Below are 16,696 nucleotides of genomic sequence, written 5' to 3'. Positions count from 1 at the left end.
GTGTAAGCATAAGAGTAAGATTATGTTTGGTCTTTGTTAGTTTGAATTTGACTGTCACTTTGAAAAGTTGACTGTCACTTTGAAAAGTTTGATTTGAATCACCCTGAATCATAATTTTTTTTTAGCTGCTCAAAAATTCATAAAAATATGGCGACTGTTGTCACTGACAGAGATGATGAGTATTTTAAAGAATGTAAAGTCGAGGTAGCAGGAAAGAAGACTCGAACACATGTAAATCTAGATGGTGTCTTCTGGACAAAGTAAGTAGATCTATAACTTAAGCTTAGAATAATAGATATTTACATTATACTAATTTAATCAGACAGACAGCTCTATTTATATGTGTTAGTAAATTAGCAAGATAGATGTGTTCCTGCCATAACTCTTACTTAAAGACTTACACAACACCCTGCCTGAAGTCAGTTGGAAGAAAAATCAAAATGTCAACTAATGAAACCTACATTGTTAAGAAGAACTAAAAAAAAAAATTTCCTAACCCACCAAATTGTTAGTAAATTAGCAAGATAGATGTGTTCCTGCCATAACTCTTACTTAAAGACTTACACAACACCCCGCCTGAAGTCAGTTGGAAGAAAAATCAAAATGTCAACTAATGAAACCTACATTGTTAAAAAGAACTAAAAAAAAATATTTCCTAACCCACCAAATTTTCTTTATAGGTATGTCAAGTAGGATTTAGATCTATCTAGATCTAGTAGAGATTTTTGTTAAATTCTTTTAAAGTAAAAAATTTACTGTTAAACAAAATGATAATCTGGGACTATGATTTTGGTCGAGGTAAAACTGTTCTGACCAATGCTTTTGTATGTTGTATCTAATAATTATAATGACAGTAAGTGAGCTTGATTAGTTGACATGATGTTGTGATAGCATACACACATTCAACATGATTATGTTAGTATACATATTCATAGTAATTTGTGTAGTAATCTCAGGATCTAAAGAGTGGGTAGAATCAGGCTGGAAATACAACATGTTTAGAGATGCTAGAAAGAGTGACAATAGAGACGCTAAGGATAGAAAATTCAATGACCATTTTCCCCTGTAAATAAACATTTCAAAGGTTTACTAAAGCGCTTTCCAGTTATTTATCGAGCGTCTGAAAAGCAGAGCACCTGTGCGGACTCGCACTTGTGTCACTTAGTCTTCATTAGAGCACAACAGCTCTACCACTTAAAAAAAAATATAAAACAGGTATTTCCTGCACCATTTGGGTGTTAGCTTGAAATAAAATTATTGCATAAGCTCAAATTCTGCCCTTTCTCCAGACAAGAAAAATTCAGATAACACACGACTTAAGAATTGTTTTACATGATAGTTTTATTAATTTATAATTGACCTTTTGTATGATTTGAAATATTCTACAGAAAAGCGAAAGTTAAAATTGTTTACAGAAATATTAAATCACTTTTTTTTCATATTCATTTTTTAACAGTAGTGAAAAAAATCAGTGGCTTGTTGGATTATTTATTGGAACAGCCATGTTGTACTCTGCCAGGACACTGATGCCTCTTTGTGTTGTGCCATTGTCAGAAGAGATGGGTTGGGATAAAACAGAATCAGTAAGCAAAATCAGTAAGCTAAATATATTGAATTGTAAGTTTTCCATGTTTAAAAAAATACACATATATATATATAATTTTTTAAAATTTTTTCTTCAACAGGGAACAGTTTTGTCTGCTTTTTTCTGGGGCTACACTATGACGCAGTTTTTAGGAGGATATCTGAGTGATAGGATTGGTGGGGAGCTAGTCTTACCAGTAGCTGCATGCGTTTGGTCATTGATCACATTTTGGACACCTCAGCTAGCATATCTCTCAACAGACAAGCATAACTCTCTTTACATTGTTGTGTTGTCTCGAGTTCTTTTGGGAATAAGTCAGGGTATTTTTTATATATATATATATATATATATATATATTATGTCAACACATTTTCATTTTTTGCTCCTAATTATTTTGTTAATCATCTTTAGTAAATTCTTGCATTCATTTTAGTATTTATGTTTATAAATACCATATAAGCTTTTAGTGAAAATAAATAACAATTTTAAATAAAAATATTTTATTATTATAAAATATTAGGTAGCTTTATACAGCTTAACAGGAGTATTCAGAGAGCATTATGACTTCAACCAATATAGGCAACAACTATTAAAGATAATCACTTCAAAATATGTCAACATGAGTACTAGTGTAAAACTTTAGCAAATAGGCAATAAAAACCAAAATTTTATAACAATCCAGATTAATAATAAACAAAAAATAAACATATAACTATTATAAAATCAAAACTTTCATTTATCACGAGAAAGGATGCGTTTAACATCCAAAACAAAAATGAAAGTATCTGTCTTCTTTCTCTCTAGGAAATCAACTACAAACCATTCACAAAACTCCTCTTGTCCTACAGAAAAATTCAAACCATTCACAAAACTCCTCTTGTCCTACAGAAAAATTCAAACCATTCACAAAACTCCTCTTGTCCTACAACAAATTCAAACCATTCACAAAACTCCTCTTGTCCTACAGAAAAATTCAAACCATTCACAAAACTCCTCTTGTCCTACAGAAAAATTCAAACCATTCACAAAACTCCTCGTCCTACAACAAATTCAAACCATTCACAAAACTCCTCTTGTCCTACAGAAAAATTCAAACCATTCACAAAACTCCTTTTGTCCTACAACAAATTCAAACCATTCACAAAACTCCTCTTGTCCTACGACTAATTCAAACCATTCACAAAATTCCTCTTGTCCTACAACAAATTCAAACCATTCACAAAACTCCTCTTGTCCTACAACAAATTCAAACCATTCACAAAACTCCTCTTGTCCTGCAACAAATTCAAATCATTCACAAAAATCCTCTTGTCCTACAACTAATTCAAACCATTAACAAAACTCCTCTTGTCCTACGACAAATTCAAACCATTCACAAAACTCCTCTTGTCCACAACAAATTCAAACCATTCACAAAACTCCTCGTCCTACAACAAATTCAAACCATTCACAAAACTCCTCTTGTCCTACAACAAATTCAAACCATTCACAAAACTCCTCTTGTCCTACAACAAATTCAAACCATTCACAAAACTCCTCTTGTCCTGCAACAAATTCAAACCATTCACAAAACTCCTCTTGTCCTACAACTAATTCAAACCATTCACAAAACTCCTCTTGTCCTATAACAAATTCAAACCATTCACAAAACTCCTCTTGTCCTACAACAAATTCAAACCATTCACAAAACTCCTCTTGTCCTACAACAAATTCAAACCATTCACAAAACTCCTCTTGTCCTACAACAAATTCAAACCATTCACAAAACTCCTCTTGTCCTACAACTAATTCAAACCATTCACAAAACTCCTCTTGTCCTATAACAAATTCAAACCATTCACAAAACTCCTCTTGTCCTACAACAAATTCAAACCATTCACAAAACTTCTCTTGTCCTACAGAAAATTACAAACATTCAGAACACAAATTGTGCATACTGTTAACCATTCATACCTTTGGAAGTACAAAACAAAGGAAAGTAACATTTTCATATATAAAGAACTAGGAGAATAATACATTCAGTCTCACCATACCTAATACTGACAAAGACCATAAGAATGTTACTGTGAGCCATTAAGGGCTCAAGAATTGGTTCTAAACTGAAAGGCAGGTGGTTATTGTCTTAGTGCAAGGTGTTATGAGCACAATATTTTATACACACATGCAGTTAAAAATAAAATAAAATGATCAGGTGTAGGTTAATTAGCTGAACATTTATTCCTTGTTGAGAAGTTATCATTTTACAAGTAAAATAGTTAATATAGCAAAGTTAATTTTAAATTTATCAGTAACTTAAGTGTCTGCAAGATGGGAATTGTCATGTCTAGCTGATTAGCTGTCACTATATTATTCTAGTATGTTTCTGTCAGTCCACTATCCTTGATGAGGATACAATTATATAAATGATTTATAGTTATATTTTGATAACTTCAAACACATATATATATTTTTTGTTTTTGTTTTTTGTTTGTTTAAAAAAAAAAAGGTTTTCATTTCCCTGGTATGACAAGTATTATTTCAAGGAAAGTTTCAGAGCATCAAAGATCTTTTTTATTTAGTGTTGTCGCTTCAGGTTCACATTTTGGGTAAGCGCTTTAAAAGTATTAAATTTTTTAAAATCTTTTGGGGAATAACTCATTTCTTCTTCATTAGTTTTATTAATTGTATTATTATATAAATAACCACAATAATTGTAATCAATCTAAATCACCTTTTTTTATCAATTGAAAAAAATACTTTATTCTAGCATACTTCGTGTTTTTGGAATAAAAAAAATTGTGGGAATGTTTGTGTCTTGTAAGATGCTTCTTTAAAAATAATGTATTTACTTCACTGGTATTACTCTACCATATAAACAAACCTAGGTTGTAAATTATTTCAGACATTGCATTCTATAGGGCAGATGCTGTAAAGTTCATCTGTTTCTATGGCTGATGGTTAGCGAGGGTGTCATGTGACTGTTAGAGATGGGTGAACTCAGGGACATCCTAAAAATCCCGAAATTCAAAATCCCATTCTTCACTGAGATTCAAACTATTCAACCACCACCCCTTCTGTGTTAGTAACAAGCAAATCAATAAAGACCAAAAACATTTTCTTGTCATTTGCATTCATACCAAATAAAGTTGACACCTAACATGTGCATTCTAAAATTATTTATTTTATATATTTAGGAAGTATAATTGTGAAAATAAAATGAGGTATACATTTTGATGTATAGAGTAATTTACTAGACTAAAATAAAACAAAAATATATAGGGAAAAAGGTAGCACAACTAGAAGAGATGAATTGCATAAGTGCAGGAAACTCTGAGGGCCATATGGAATGATCAGTTTACTTAGGTATGAGAGTATTTCATTATTGTCACTGATGACACAGTGTGATTCCCATTTAACTGTTTCTTACCCTCACATGGAGTCAGTGTCATGTCTTTTTTTCTGTAAAACTAATCAAGCAGCACTGCAGCTAGGTGACTTAATCCTCAGACTTGCTAGCACAACATTATTCTAGTCAATACGAGCGAGTATAAATGCTATAGCAAGCTTCTTTGCTTTTAGTTAGTAGCTAAATTTGGGTTGAATCTTGCATATTCTTCTTAGTAGTAGAGCATTGCAGAGCTGACCTTTGCCAACATCTAAGAACATTGTGGTCACTGCTATTCTTTAGTTCATATAAACAGCAACCGCATGAAATTTTATAGCTAGAAACATGATCTTTCAGGGGTTTAATTATTTTTTTATTTATTGTTTCCTGCACATTATAAAAATAATATATATTCATTATTATATTTACATTTAACATACATTATTATATTTACACTTAACATTTAATTATATTTACACTTAACATACATTATTATATTTACACTTTACATGCATTATTATATTCACACTTAACATACAATTACTGCCGTTCGTGCGGTATGCATGTTGTTCCTGTCATTCAGTCATTTCAATGGTCCCAGGTTCATAGCCTGCCCTCTCCCATCATTCAGGAGGTTTGATTAAGAAGTAGATTATCTTCAACTCTGAAGGAACATCTGAAACAAGTAAAACATTTTATAAACACTTGTTAAACTGGATGAAAAATACACAGCCAAAAAAAAAATCTAAATTTTTTAAAAACTTAGTCAATGATACTTTTTTTTTTTTTTTTGGTTTATGGTTTATGCATGGTCACTGTTACAATTTAAGTATGAGTTTTAATATTGTCTGTGTGAGTGTGAATTGATCTTCAGGGATTACCTATGAGCTGATTGTTTTACACAAACTCCCTTTGCCACTTTTTTTTTCATTTCTTTTGTATATTTTCAGAACTCTTATTGTTGGCAGTATGGGCTCAGTACTAATGGATTACTTTGGTTGGTCTGTACCTTTTTATATCATAGGTTAGTACATGGTCATTAAAGTTTTGAACTGTAAAAACATATAAACTGTGACACTGGTCTTTGATAAGATAGTTTAATTTAAACAAATTATAGATTTTGGAAAGTTAAAAATTTGTTTAGTTATTTGGGATTTATGTAACCTTTTTCTTATTAATTTTGTTAAAATGTAAAATTATGACTTTCTTGTTAACTGATAATTAAATATTGTGGAATCTTTTTTAATTAAAAGTGCTAGGGAATAGGGAGTGCCTTCAAATTAAGAATTTGGATTACACTTCATCAATAAAAATAACAGAATTGTAAGGATGTTCTTCAAAGCTATTTCCGTTAAATGTGTGGCCGTTTCATTTTTTTAAATTTTTTTTTTGGCTGTTTTTCAGTGTTGACAAAGAGTTTGGCTAAATACCTTATTTTTTGTCAAAGCTTTCTTGGGCACTATCTTAATGATCTGTAGTAATCCCATTTTTGTTATTATTGTAAGAGATTTTGTATTCTATTAGGTTTGAACAAAATGATGATATTAGAAAGTATCAGTAGAGTCTGTGTTGGTGATTACAACACAATGCATATTGTCTGATGTGTGTGTGACAGAAAGTGGGGATGGTAGGGGTGTCAGCCAGTCTTTTACTAGGCACACATACAGACATGTAGACATGATGCAACAGACATACCATTCTGGCTTTTGTTATATGTGGGTGAAAAGGTGGTATAGGGCACAGAAATTGTTAGTTTTATTCCAATTATCAGATACCTGGCTTAACTAATTTTAAATGAAACACTTTTTGTATAAGGACATAGAAGAAAAAAACAAAGAAACAACAAACAGTTTCATAAATTAATCCTGAGTCCTCTGTATAGGATTACATTTTTGATCTGCTTAAAAATTAGCATCTGAGAATTCCAACAGTTGGAAGAAAATTATGCCAATATGTTACATCATTTAATAAAAATCCTAAGAAATTTCATGTGTGATCAGCATCTTAGTATACAAAAATTAGACTAACAGCTACATTAACAAAAAATACTAATTAGTAATTGCATTTAAAACATTAATAATATTTTATGAATGTTGGCAGGTATTAACTATGTCAATTTTGGTTAATTATAGCTCTCATTTCATTTTTAGGTCACTCATAATTTTGTTAAAACTGGGATCGACAAAATCAGAATGCTTCAGACCTAATTGTGTATATAAAAAATAATGATTCCCAAGATTAAGGTTGAGGGCAGTATTTCAGATGACTATGCAAAACCTCTTGCGACCTGCATTTTCAGAACTCTTATTGTTGGCAGTATGGGCTCAGTACTAATGGATATGTCTACTATTGTTATATAGTATAACTACCTTTACATTTGTTTTAATATGATCTACAATGACATGGCCTAAATTGAGCCAATGGGGCAAAAATTTTAAAAAGTAATATGATTTACAAATAATTAAAAACATTCTTTTATTTATTCAGGCTTGATTGGGTTATCCTGGATGCTTTTGATGCGCTATATGTTAATGGCTAAGCAGCGCAGCAGATCTGTTGTTTCTCATAAAGAGAGCTTGTCACTTGACAATGATAAATTCAAACCAGAACCAAGAACATCAGTGCCATGGGTATATCTCTTTACAAAGCCAGCATTTTGGTGAGTTAATGCTTTATAAAATAGATACAATTTTTGTGACCGTTAAATTTGTAACGAGTCCCATTATGTAGTAAACAAAAACCTTGTTCTTTTTTTTTTTTTTTTTTTCCACATTTTTTTTTTTATATATTTAATGAAAAAGTACTTACCAATAAATATCTGCAGGTCAATTTTAGTTGGTCATTTTTGTGAAAACAATGCATTTTTCATTTTATTATCCTGGATTCCAACCTATTTCCATGAAAACTTTCCAACTGCCAAGGTAGGTACATTATTGCTATCTTAATTAATCTAGATTAGCTTTTCAGTTCAAATAGTTGATGAGTCAGTCTAATGGTCTTCTTTTCCTCATGAATGTATTTCATTCAAATATTTTACGGTTAGTGAAGATTTTGCAATATTTCATCTATTTTGGTTCATCCCTTGTTTGTGTTTCAGGGTTGGGTCTTTAATGTTGTACCCTGGGTAGTTACTATACCAAGTTCTATTGGTAGTGGATGGCTGGCTGACAAAATGATTACTAAAGGTTGGTTTTATTACCTTTTTACATTTTTGACTTAGGAGTAAAAAAAAAACAACAATTTTCTATTATTGTTTCTTTAAGGGGAGATAGTCTTAAGTCATTTTTATCTTGTCAGATAGTTCACTTTTTATGTGATAAGTCAGATAAACTTTATTACACTCCAGCAAACAGATAAACTTTATTACACTCCAGCAAGCAGATAAACTTTATTACACTCCAGCAAACAGATAAACTTTATTACACTCCAGCAAGCAGATAAACTTTATTACACTCCAGCAAGCAGATAAGCTTTATTACACTCCAACAAACAGATAAACTTTATTACACTCCAGCAAGCAGATAAACTTTATTACACTCCAGCAAGCAGATAAGCTTTATTACACTCCAGCAAACAGATAAACTTTATTACACTCCAGCAAACAGATAAACTTTATTACACTCCAGCAAGCAGATAAACTTTATTACACTCCAGCAAGCAGATAAACTTTATTACACTCCAGCAAGCAGATAAACTTTATTACACTCCAGCAAACAGATAAACTTTATTACACTCCAGCAAGCAGATAAGCTTTATTACACTCCAGCAAGCAGATAAACTTTATTACACTCCAGCAAACAGATAAACTTTATTACACTCCAGCAAACAGATAAACTTTATTACACTCCAGCAAACAGATAAACTTTATTACACTCCAGCAAACAGATAAACTTTATTACACTCCAGCAAACTTGTAAGAGACATTTGGACACATGAATGTCCTTGTTAATAATTATTTTAAAAAGTATCACAAAAATAGTAACTCATGGTACTGAACAACCAGCGTTAACTTGACAGATGGTTAATGAGATGATGTGTGCAATGGCCAATGAATAGTAATTAACGAAGCCAATAATATGTCTCAATTAGTCAATCAAATATATACAAATTAGAATAATAGCATAATATGAAGATACACCTTGATACAATATGGGCCCACTCTGCCCATGACCAACTATGGCTCATACAAAACCTACTGAGCAACTCTACACACTTACACAGAGATCAAGCTTGGCCAAAAAGAAAACGTTCAGCAAAAAACAATGGTGCCAAAAGAATGACATACAAAAAGTCATGGGGCAACAAAAACTTCCTGTGCCTAATGTGGAAACAGTTGCGAAAAAAAAAAATTAAAACTGTGTATGACTGTATCATTGGTGGAAAAAAAATTCTTGTAAACTACCTACACTTATTGTAGGCTTTGTTTTAAAATCATTTATTGCTAAAAGTATGAGATATTTTAGTTTCTTTTCCTTGTTTCTGTTTGCACAGGTTATAGTGTTACCTTTGTGAGAAAAACAATGGAGGTATTTACAATTTTCTTTTTTTTTTTAATTATATTGTGGGACAAAGTGGTAGAAAGAAATTTAGCAATCAATCCTGAGGTCTTTTTTAAAATTTTGATAGTTACTCAATACATTGATTAGTAACCTCAGCTGAGGAAGGAAACTTGGTTGGCAATACATTGTCTAGTAACCTCAGCTGAGGAAGGAAAGTTGGTTGGTACTACATTGTCTAGTAACCTCAGCTGAGGAAGGAAAGTTGGTTGGTACTACATTGCCTAGTAACCTCAGCTAAGGAAGGAAAGTTGGTTGGTACTACATTGTCTAGTAACCTCAGCTGAGGAAGGAAAGTTGGTTGGTACTACATTGTCTAGTAACCTCAGCTGAGGAAGGAAAGTTGGTTGGTACTACATTGTCTAGTAACCTCAGCTGAGGAAGGAAACTTGGTTGGTACTACATTGTCTAGTAACCTCAGCTGAGGAAGGAAAGTTGGTTGGTACTACATTGCCTAGTAACCTCAGCTGAGGAAGGAAAGTTGGTTGGTACTACATTGTCTAGTAACCTCAGCTGAGGAAGGAAAGTTGGTTGGTACTACATTGTCTAGTAAGTTCAGCTAAGGAAGGAAAGTTGGTTGGTACTACATTGTCTAGTAACCTCAGCTGAGGAAGGAAAGTTGGTTGGTACTACATTGTCTAGTAACCTCAGCTGAGGAAGGAAAGTTGGTTGGTACTACATTGTCTAGTAACCTCAGCTGAGGAAGGAAAGTTGGTTGGTACTACATTGTCTAGTAACCTCAGCTGAGGAAGGAAAGTTGGTTGGTACTACATTGTCTAATAACCTCAGCTAAGGAAGGTAAGTTGGTTGGTACTACATTGTCTAGTAAGTTCAGCTAAGGAAGGTAAGTTGGTTGGTACTACATTGTCTAGTAAGTTCAGCTAAGGAAGGAAAGTTGGTTGGCAATATCTCTGGCTTTCTGACACCCTGTTTAACAAAACATTCAACAAAAAAAATATGTGAACTTAAAATTATGGAGTTTTGGTGGAATATTTTCACATTTCTTCTGTTAGACCAAAAAACACATAAAATTGAAATAGGTTATGAAAGATTCAAACAAATTGCAAAAGATTTAAATAAGTAGTTTGGAGATTGTTCTGATTTGTTGATAATTATTTATTGCTTGTTCTTTTGCTCTGTTCTTTCAGACAGTGGCCTTATGTGGAACAGCCTTTTTTCTGTTTATGATCTCTTATGCCAGTAGTTACACATCATGTTTGATAGTCATGGCTCTTGCTGTAGCATGCTGTGGCTTTCATAACAGTGGTATCTTTGTGAATCCACAAGATATTGCTCCAAAACATGCAGGATCAATATTTGGTACAGTTTAGTCTCTTTTTTTTACATTTTTGTTTGTCTTCAAATTTAAACTCAATTGTTTATACATTGAAATCCTTTTTTTTTTTTTAATTAGAAAAACTGATGTTGTTTTAAATATGTAATAGTTATATTGTTTTTAGTATATTTGTTTCATAGCTTGCTTTACTTTTCTTTTATATCTATTCAGAACAAAAAATTTTCTTGAAATAATTATTAAAAATGTTTTTGTTTTAAAATTATGTTCTTTAAAGTCTCTTCTGGTTAAAATGTCTTTGTATTCTGTTTGGTTTTATTAGGGATAATGAATATGGCAGGAGCAATACCAGGTAAACATAAGATCATATAATTTTTTTCTTAGAATTCTAATGTCTTTTTTTCTTTGGCATTAATTATTATATAAATTTAATTAAGTACATTTTATTTTGAGACCTAGTGCCTAGGGACATGTGATGTAAAGCTCATATGTTTTTGTATGTGGCCAGAACAAAATCCTACTAGTTTTACTATTCTCAAAATCAGATACCAATTTAAGTCAGATAACTCAGGTTTGTCCATAATACCCCCACCCCTCCATAAAAAAAAAAGATGCTAGCATTTTAACTTGAAACTCTCATTGCACTTACCAGTTGAAAGAGACATTTCTTACTGTGACAAGTCAAAAACTCGCTGTCAGAGTCACTCAAATTTATCCCAGCATTAATTATTATTTATCTTTATTTATTTATTTTATTTTTAATTATTTCACCATCCTACCCCTAAATTCTTCACCCGCACCACCTTTTCCCCTCCAGGCTAGACTTAGTTGACCACATTGGAGATAGCTAGGCCGCGTCTCTCGACTTATCTTCCCTTGACTGGGGCAAAGATGGACACGTTCTCTTTGATCGTACTGGCGGATGTCTGACGGGCACAGATGACACCACCTTGTGAGGAATGCAAGTCACTCTTCCCCTTCCTCCCATGTCTCTCTTTGATCTAGGAGATCACGCGGACCAACACTCCCATTTGATCTGTCCAAGGTGCGACTCCCACCTCGAGTCAAATCCACCCACGTGTAAGATAAATCTTAGCCTAGGACATTTCCTGTTTCCGCCCACATTTTCCAGGCCTATATAAATTAGATCCAAATCAAATCAGACCCTCTTATTTCTCTATCGCTGAGCAATCGAGTCTGGACTACTTCATTTATCCTTTCTCCTAGAGGAATACCTGGTGGTAAGCCGAACTTAATCACAAGTTCCATCTTAATTACTTTTGTGCTATTTCCACTGGATATTATCATGTGTAGTTTATTATTTCATTTATATTTAATTAGTGCATTGTGTATTTCTCACTGTCGTAAGTAGAAAACATGAACATGGCTAATGTATATTTTATGTATTGCATTAATCTATTAATGCTACGTTGCTCAATTGATCGTTGATGCAACCATGTATATGTCTGTACACCTTATTTTATTTCCTTTATCTCGGTTGACCGCCTTGATAATTTTACTAGCGCACTAATACTGCGTCTAGAAAAGAGAGATGAGTTATCTCCCCTGTATTGAATTATCTCCCCTGTAGTCATTTCACTCTAACGAGAGTTGCGCCGCTTGAACAGACACCCTCTCCATTCAGGCGCGCTCCATTGTTCTCGACCGATGGTCATATGTAAACATACCGTCAGGGTCGCTGACAACAGCCCAATTCACCCCCCCCCCCCTTTCTTTCTCTATCCACCTGTGTTGTTTACTTGAGATTATTATTTCCCCTTCTATGTACATTTTTTAATTATTACTTCCCCTTTTTGTACACTTTTATATTGCTACTATCAGCCATCTGTTTTCCAAATCCCATTTGTCATCATCTCCTCATTGTGCTCTAAAGCAATTTCACCAATCTGACGAATGCACCTCAGTCGAGGGCATCGATAAGATGTATGAGAGACATGTCCTAACTTGTCTTTATTTATCCGCAGCCTCCCTCAGGTGTTTGCCTATTTGTGTGCTTAGTGCTATTCAGCACCGCACTTGCCTACTGAGATCTACTCAACTCTACTACTTGGCGCTATCGGCCTTGCCCGCCTATTCGACAGCCCACCTGTCAACTTGTTAGGTGCAACGTCCCTATAGACCCAGATCTGTGTGAGACGTCATAGCTACGCCAAACCCTCTGCAACTCACGGGACCAATCCTGTCAACTACGCTGCCCACGGCAGATCAGCTCTGCCCGCAGTAACCTTGTGCCCACGGTAGCAGGCCACCCGCCCTACTGTGCCCACTACAGATATTAGAACTTTGGATTGAGACTCCACAAGAACTATATCACCGGCGTCCCTCTATCCGCTAGAGCGCCACCTCCAGCTGCAGAACCTCAAGCCAGGACACAGCCAGCTGCGACATCAACAGGACAACCAGCTAAGTCAGAGGACAAAGTGACATACTCTCTTATTCAGTGCAAGAGTGATGATTAAATCTAGTATTATTTAGAGATAGATGCAAATCCTCCCCCTTTTTATTCTTATATGTATATTTATGTAAATAAATATTCTACATTTTTAACTTTTGTAATTATCTTTCATTGCTTGTCTCGTTGCGTGTCTGCTCCTGATACATATGCTGATAGGTTGGTGTGTGATAGCTTTAAAAATAATCATCCCCTAGACATTAAACGCGCCAAACCCATGTCACATTTCCCCACCGTCACACTTACTTAATCTAAACCAGCACAATGATACAATCTTAAATGGTTAGGCTGAAGTTCCTGTTGGAGCTGGTTATATTTACAGTTATTCCTCATAACAGTAATTGTCGCCCTACCAAGAATTTGAAAGTGAAATGTGCTGTTACATATCATTACATTTGTAGTTTATTTAAATGACTATTTATATTATTTACATTAATATTTATTGTTTGTATCTTCAGTTTTATGGCATTAACATGACCATTTTTAGTTGAGTTAGTTTAGTTTACCTTGCTAACATTCTTACCATCTCTAATGCTGTTTAGCATTTTTACCAGCTCTAGTTCTATTTAGCATTCTTACCATCTCTAGTGCTATTTAGCATTCTTACCATCTCTAGTGCTATTTAGTATTCTTACCATCTCTAGTGCTATTTAGCATTCTTACCATCTCTAGTGCTATTTAGCATTCTTACCGTCTCTAGTTTATCTAGTTATTACTCCTATCATCTCTTAGTTTAGTTAGCATTCTGACCAACTCTAGTTTGCCTTTTAATCTCCAGGTTTTGTTGGAGTTTATATTGCAGGACATATACTTGAAGTGACCAAAAGCTGGAATGCTGTTTTTTCTCAGACGGCTGTCATATGTTTAGTTGGATGGGCAGCTTTCACACTGTTTGGTACTGGGAAGAAAATTGTGTGAAAAATCCAGAAATGATCTAAAGACAGTACTACTCGGTGATACTTAACATTAGACAACATGCTGTGTTTTAAATTGTTAGATATTTTATAGATAACTCAATAACAAACTATCATGTATGCTTTGTAAATAATAGTCAAAACATTTTTGTAATATACTTTGGGACCATTGGTCATGATATTAATTGTTAACTGGTGATTTAAATTGTGGGATATCTTAAAGCTTTGTTAATGTGTTGTTGTTTTTTTATTGAAAAGTATGTAAAATCTTATATTAATAAACCTTAACTCTTTAACATAAAAAAAAAGAAACATTTTCTACTTTTCTTTTCTTTTTTTTTATTTTCACACTATATTCATTTGTCTTTTTTTTTTTTCCTTTTTTAAATTAAATTTTATCTATGGGATTTTTTTTTCTTTTGATATTTGATTTAGTTTTTTTGTCAGTATTGTAAAAAAAACAACACAACAACAAAACTTTGTTTAACAAGCTAATATACTATCATTCTCTTTCAGACTTGAATCTCATGATTCAATAAGTAATTTGTCTTTTAGTGTCATAAATATTTCACTTCCACACTTAGTTATTAATTTGTTTGTCTTTACTTGTAGTTTATATAGTTTCTTGAGCATAATCACAGTAGCAGACAAATTTTAAAAAGTATCTACAAAATGTGGGATAATGAAGATAATCTCTAGTTTTTGGGTTGTTTTTTTACTTACATGATGAAATGTCTTATATTTGTATAAATGGAAAAATGGTTGCCTTCATAAGTTCATGGAACCATTGAGAGCTACAAGGCAATTTTCAAATGTAAACTTTCTTCAATGAAAGTGAAAAATAAAAATGTTGTGATAATTATTGTGATACTTGTAACAACATTTGCCTGAAACTTAAAAAGAAACATTTCAGGTTCAATGTCTGAGTAATTTAGTACAATTGATTAAAAAAAACACATACAAAGGACCATAATAATTAGAAGTATGAAATGAATGGAGCTAATCCTTATTGTACTTTTTGACTTGGCAGCAGTTAAAAGTTAAAGAATGTAAATACGATTGATATTTTAGTAGCAGTAAGTTAGTGTTTGTGCTGCCCAAAAGATTTGAAATTATTTTTTATAAATGCAACTGGAAATATACATAACACAACACAACAACATGACTTTAAAACAAATGTATCAACAATGCATATTGTAAAAATTCTGAATATCTTGTGTTGAAATTTTGGATGAGAGTATTTTCTCAACTCTAATGAATATTTCTTATAACCTACTATCTCTTTAGGCTATAGGTAATTGGTCTATTGTGTTGGCCATAGAACCCCTGTTTTAACCCTTCCAAATGAATACACTCCTAATCAAATGTTTTATTATGTTTTTATCTTATTAGATTTGTATCTGGCTTTGGTAAAACAAGTGTCTTGACTAGAACTTACATTAGGTTTAAATGAGTCCAGTGAGTGCTTATATTAGTAACTTTTGACTTTTAGACCAACACATTTCACCTTGTGACTTATAACCTTTTTTTTTACATATATATATTTTAGGCCCACTTCACTGTTATTGTCATGTACTTACAAGATTAAGTAGACATATATTTCCTTTTTTTTCTCATCTTATAAAACTTTTGTAAGTTATGTTTGTATTTCAGCATCTATTTGTTACCAAAAATGGTTTAAAAAAACTGCCAAAACCTATTTGTCCTATATGAGAATATATTAGGCACCACTTATAGTCAGGGCTGGGTTGAAGTAAGTGGAGGTCAGGAGGAGGCCCCTACACTTTGTCAAAAGCCTTCATGAAAAACTCACTTATTATGAATAAGAATACTTGTTACTAAAATCATGCCATGTTTTAGAGGAAAGAGAGTATATGTACATTTTATCTCATTTCCTTTTTTTTTTTTTAAACAAAAATATTTAATATGCATATTTTGGTTTAAACTAATGTATGTTTTTGTGGGTTATGCACTGCTGTAAATCCAGAGCTGCTTTTGTATATTATGAGCACAAAACACACTACAAATGGACACTTATTAACTACAACAGTGTTGCCAACTGTAAAATTAAAATAGTTGGTAAAAATGCAAATACTGTTTTTAAAAAGCTTGTAAAAGATGCTGACCCTTTAAAATACTGATTTATTTTCACTATTGCAAAGGCCCTTTCATGTGTAGTCCCCTGGCCTTCCTTAAATCTGGCCCTGCTTAAAGTTGAGGCTTAATTCATCATGATAGAAGCCACTGAAGGATATTCTGCTACTGATTCCTACAATGTAATAACTGCCACTGTTTATTGTTGACTATTATATTAAATAAAATTGTTTTAACTTTATGCATTACAAGAATTTTCTTTGTGTGTTTTAATTTCTACATTGAATTTTTTAGTGGCTCTTAAAAAAAACTAAGCCACACTTAGTTTTGTGTAGTCTTGTCGTGCTGTCAATCTATCACATTGAGAACTGAAAAATGTTTTTAGTAATGGAAGAAGATAACATTGTTGTTAATAA

General features: G+C 32.8%; 1 protein-coding gene across 6 annotated transcripts in view; it reads left to right on the top strand.

Annotated features, from left to right (window-relative positions):
* Nucleotides 1-16,696, top strand: part of LOC106065439 (solute carrier family 17 member 9-like) — a 23,819-nt gene extending 7,123 nt beyond the window's left edge. For all 6 annotated transcript variants that reach the window (XM_056030852.1, XM_013224249.2, XM_056030853.1 and 3 more), the window contains 12 exons: nt 126-260; nt 1,457-1,583; nt 1,686-1,905; nt 4,071-4,170; nt 5,900-5,973; nt 7,437-7,608; nt 7,774-7,870; nt 8,047-8,134; nt 9,441-9,475; nt 10,654-10,825; nt 11,122-11,151; nt 14,051-16,696. In XM_056030852.1, coding sequence (XP_055886827.1) covers nt 148-260; nt 1,457-1,583; nt 1,686-1,905; nt 4,071-4,170; nt 5,900-5,973; nt 7,437-7,608; nt 7,774-7,870; nt 8,047-8,134; nt 9,441-9,475; nt 10,654-10,825; nt 11,122-11,151; nt 14,051-14,190 — 1,368 coding nt within the window. In that variant the 5' untranslated portion in view covers nt 126-147 and the 3' untranslated portion in view covers nt 14,191-16,696. The remainder of the gene's footprint in view (nt 1-125; nt 261-1,456; nt 1,584-1,685; nt 1,906-4,070; nt 4,171-5,899; nt 5,974-7,436; nt 7,609-7,773; nt 7,871-8,046; nt 8,135-9,440; nt 9,476-10,653; nt 10,826-11,121; nt 11,152-14,050) is intronic.

Source organism: Biomphalaria glabrata, chromosome 5, assembly GCF_947242115.1.
Source record: "Biomphalaria glabrata chromosome 5, xgBioGlab47.1, whole genome shotgun sequence".
Taxonomy (NCBI): domain Eukaryota; kingdom Metazoa; phylum Mollusca; class Gastropoda; family Planorbidae; genus Biomphalaria; species Biomphalaria glabrata.
Note: the sequence above shows the minus strand (reverse complement) of the source record. Positions and strands in the feature narration are given on the sequence as shown.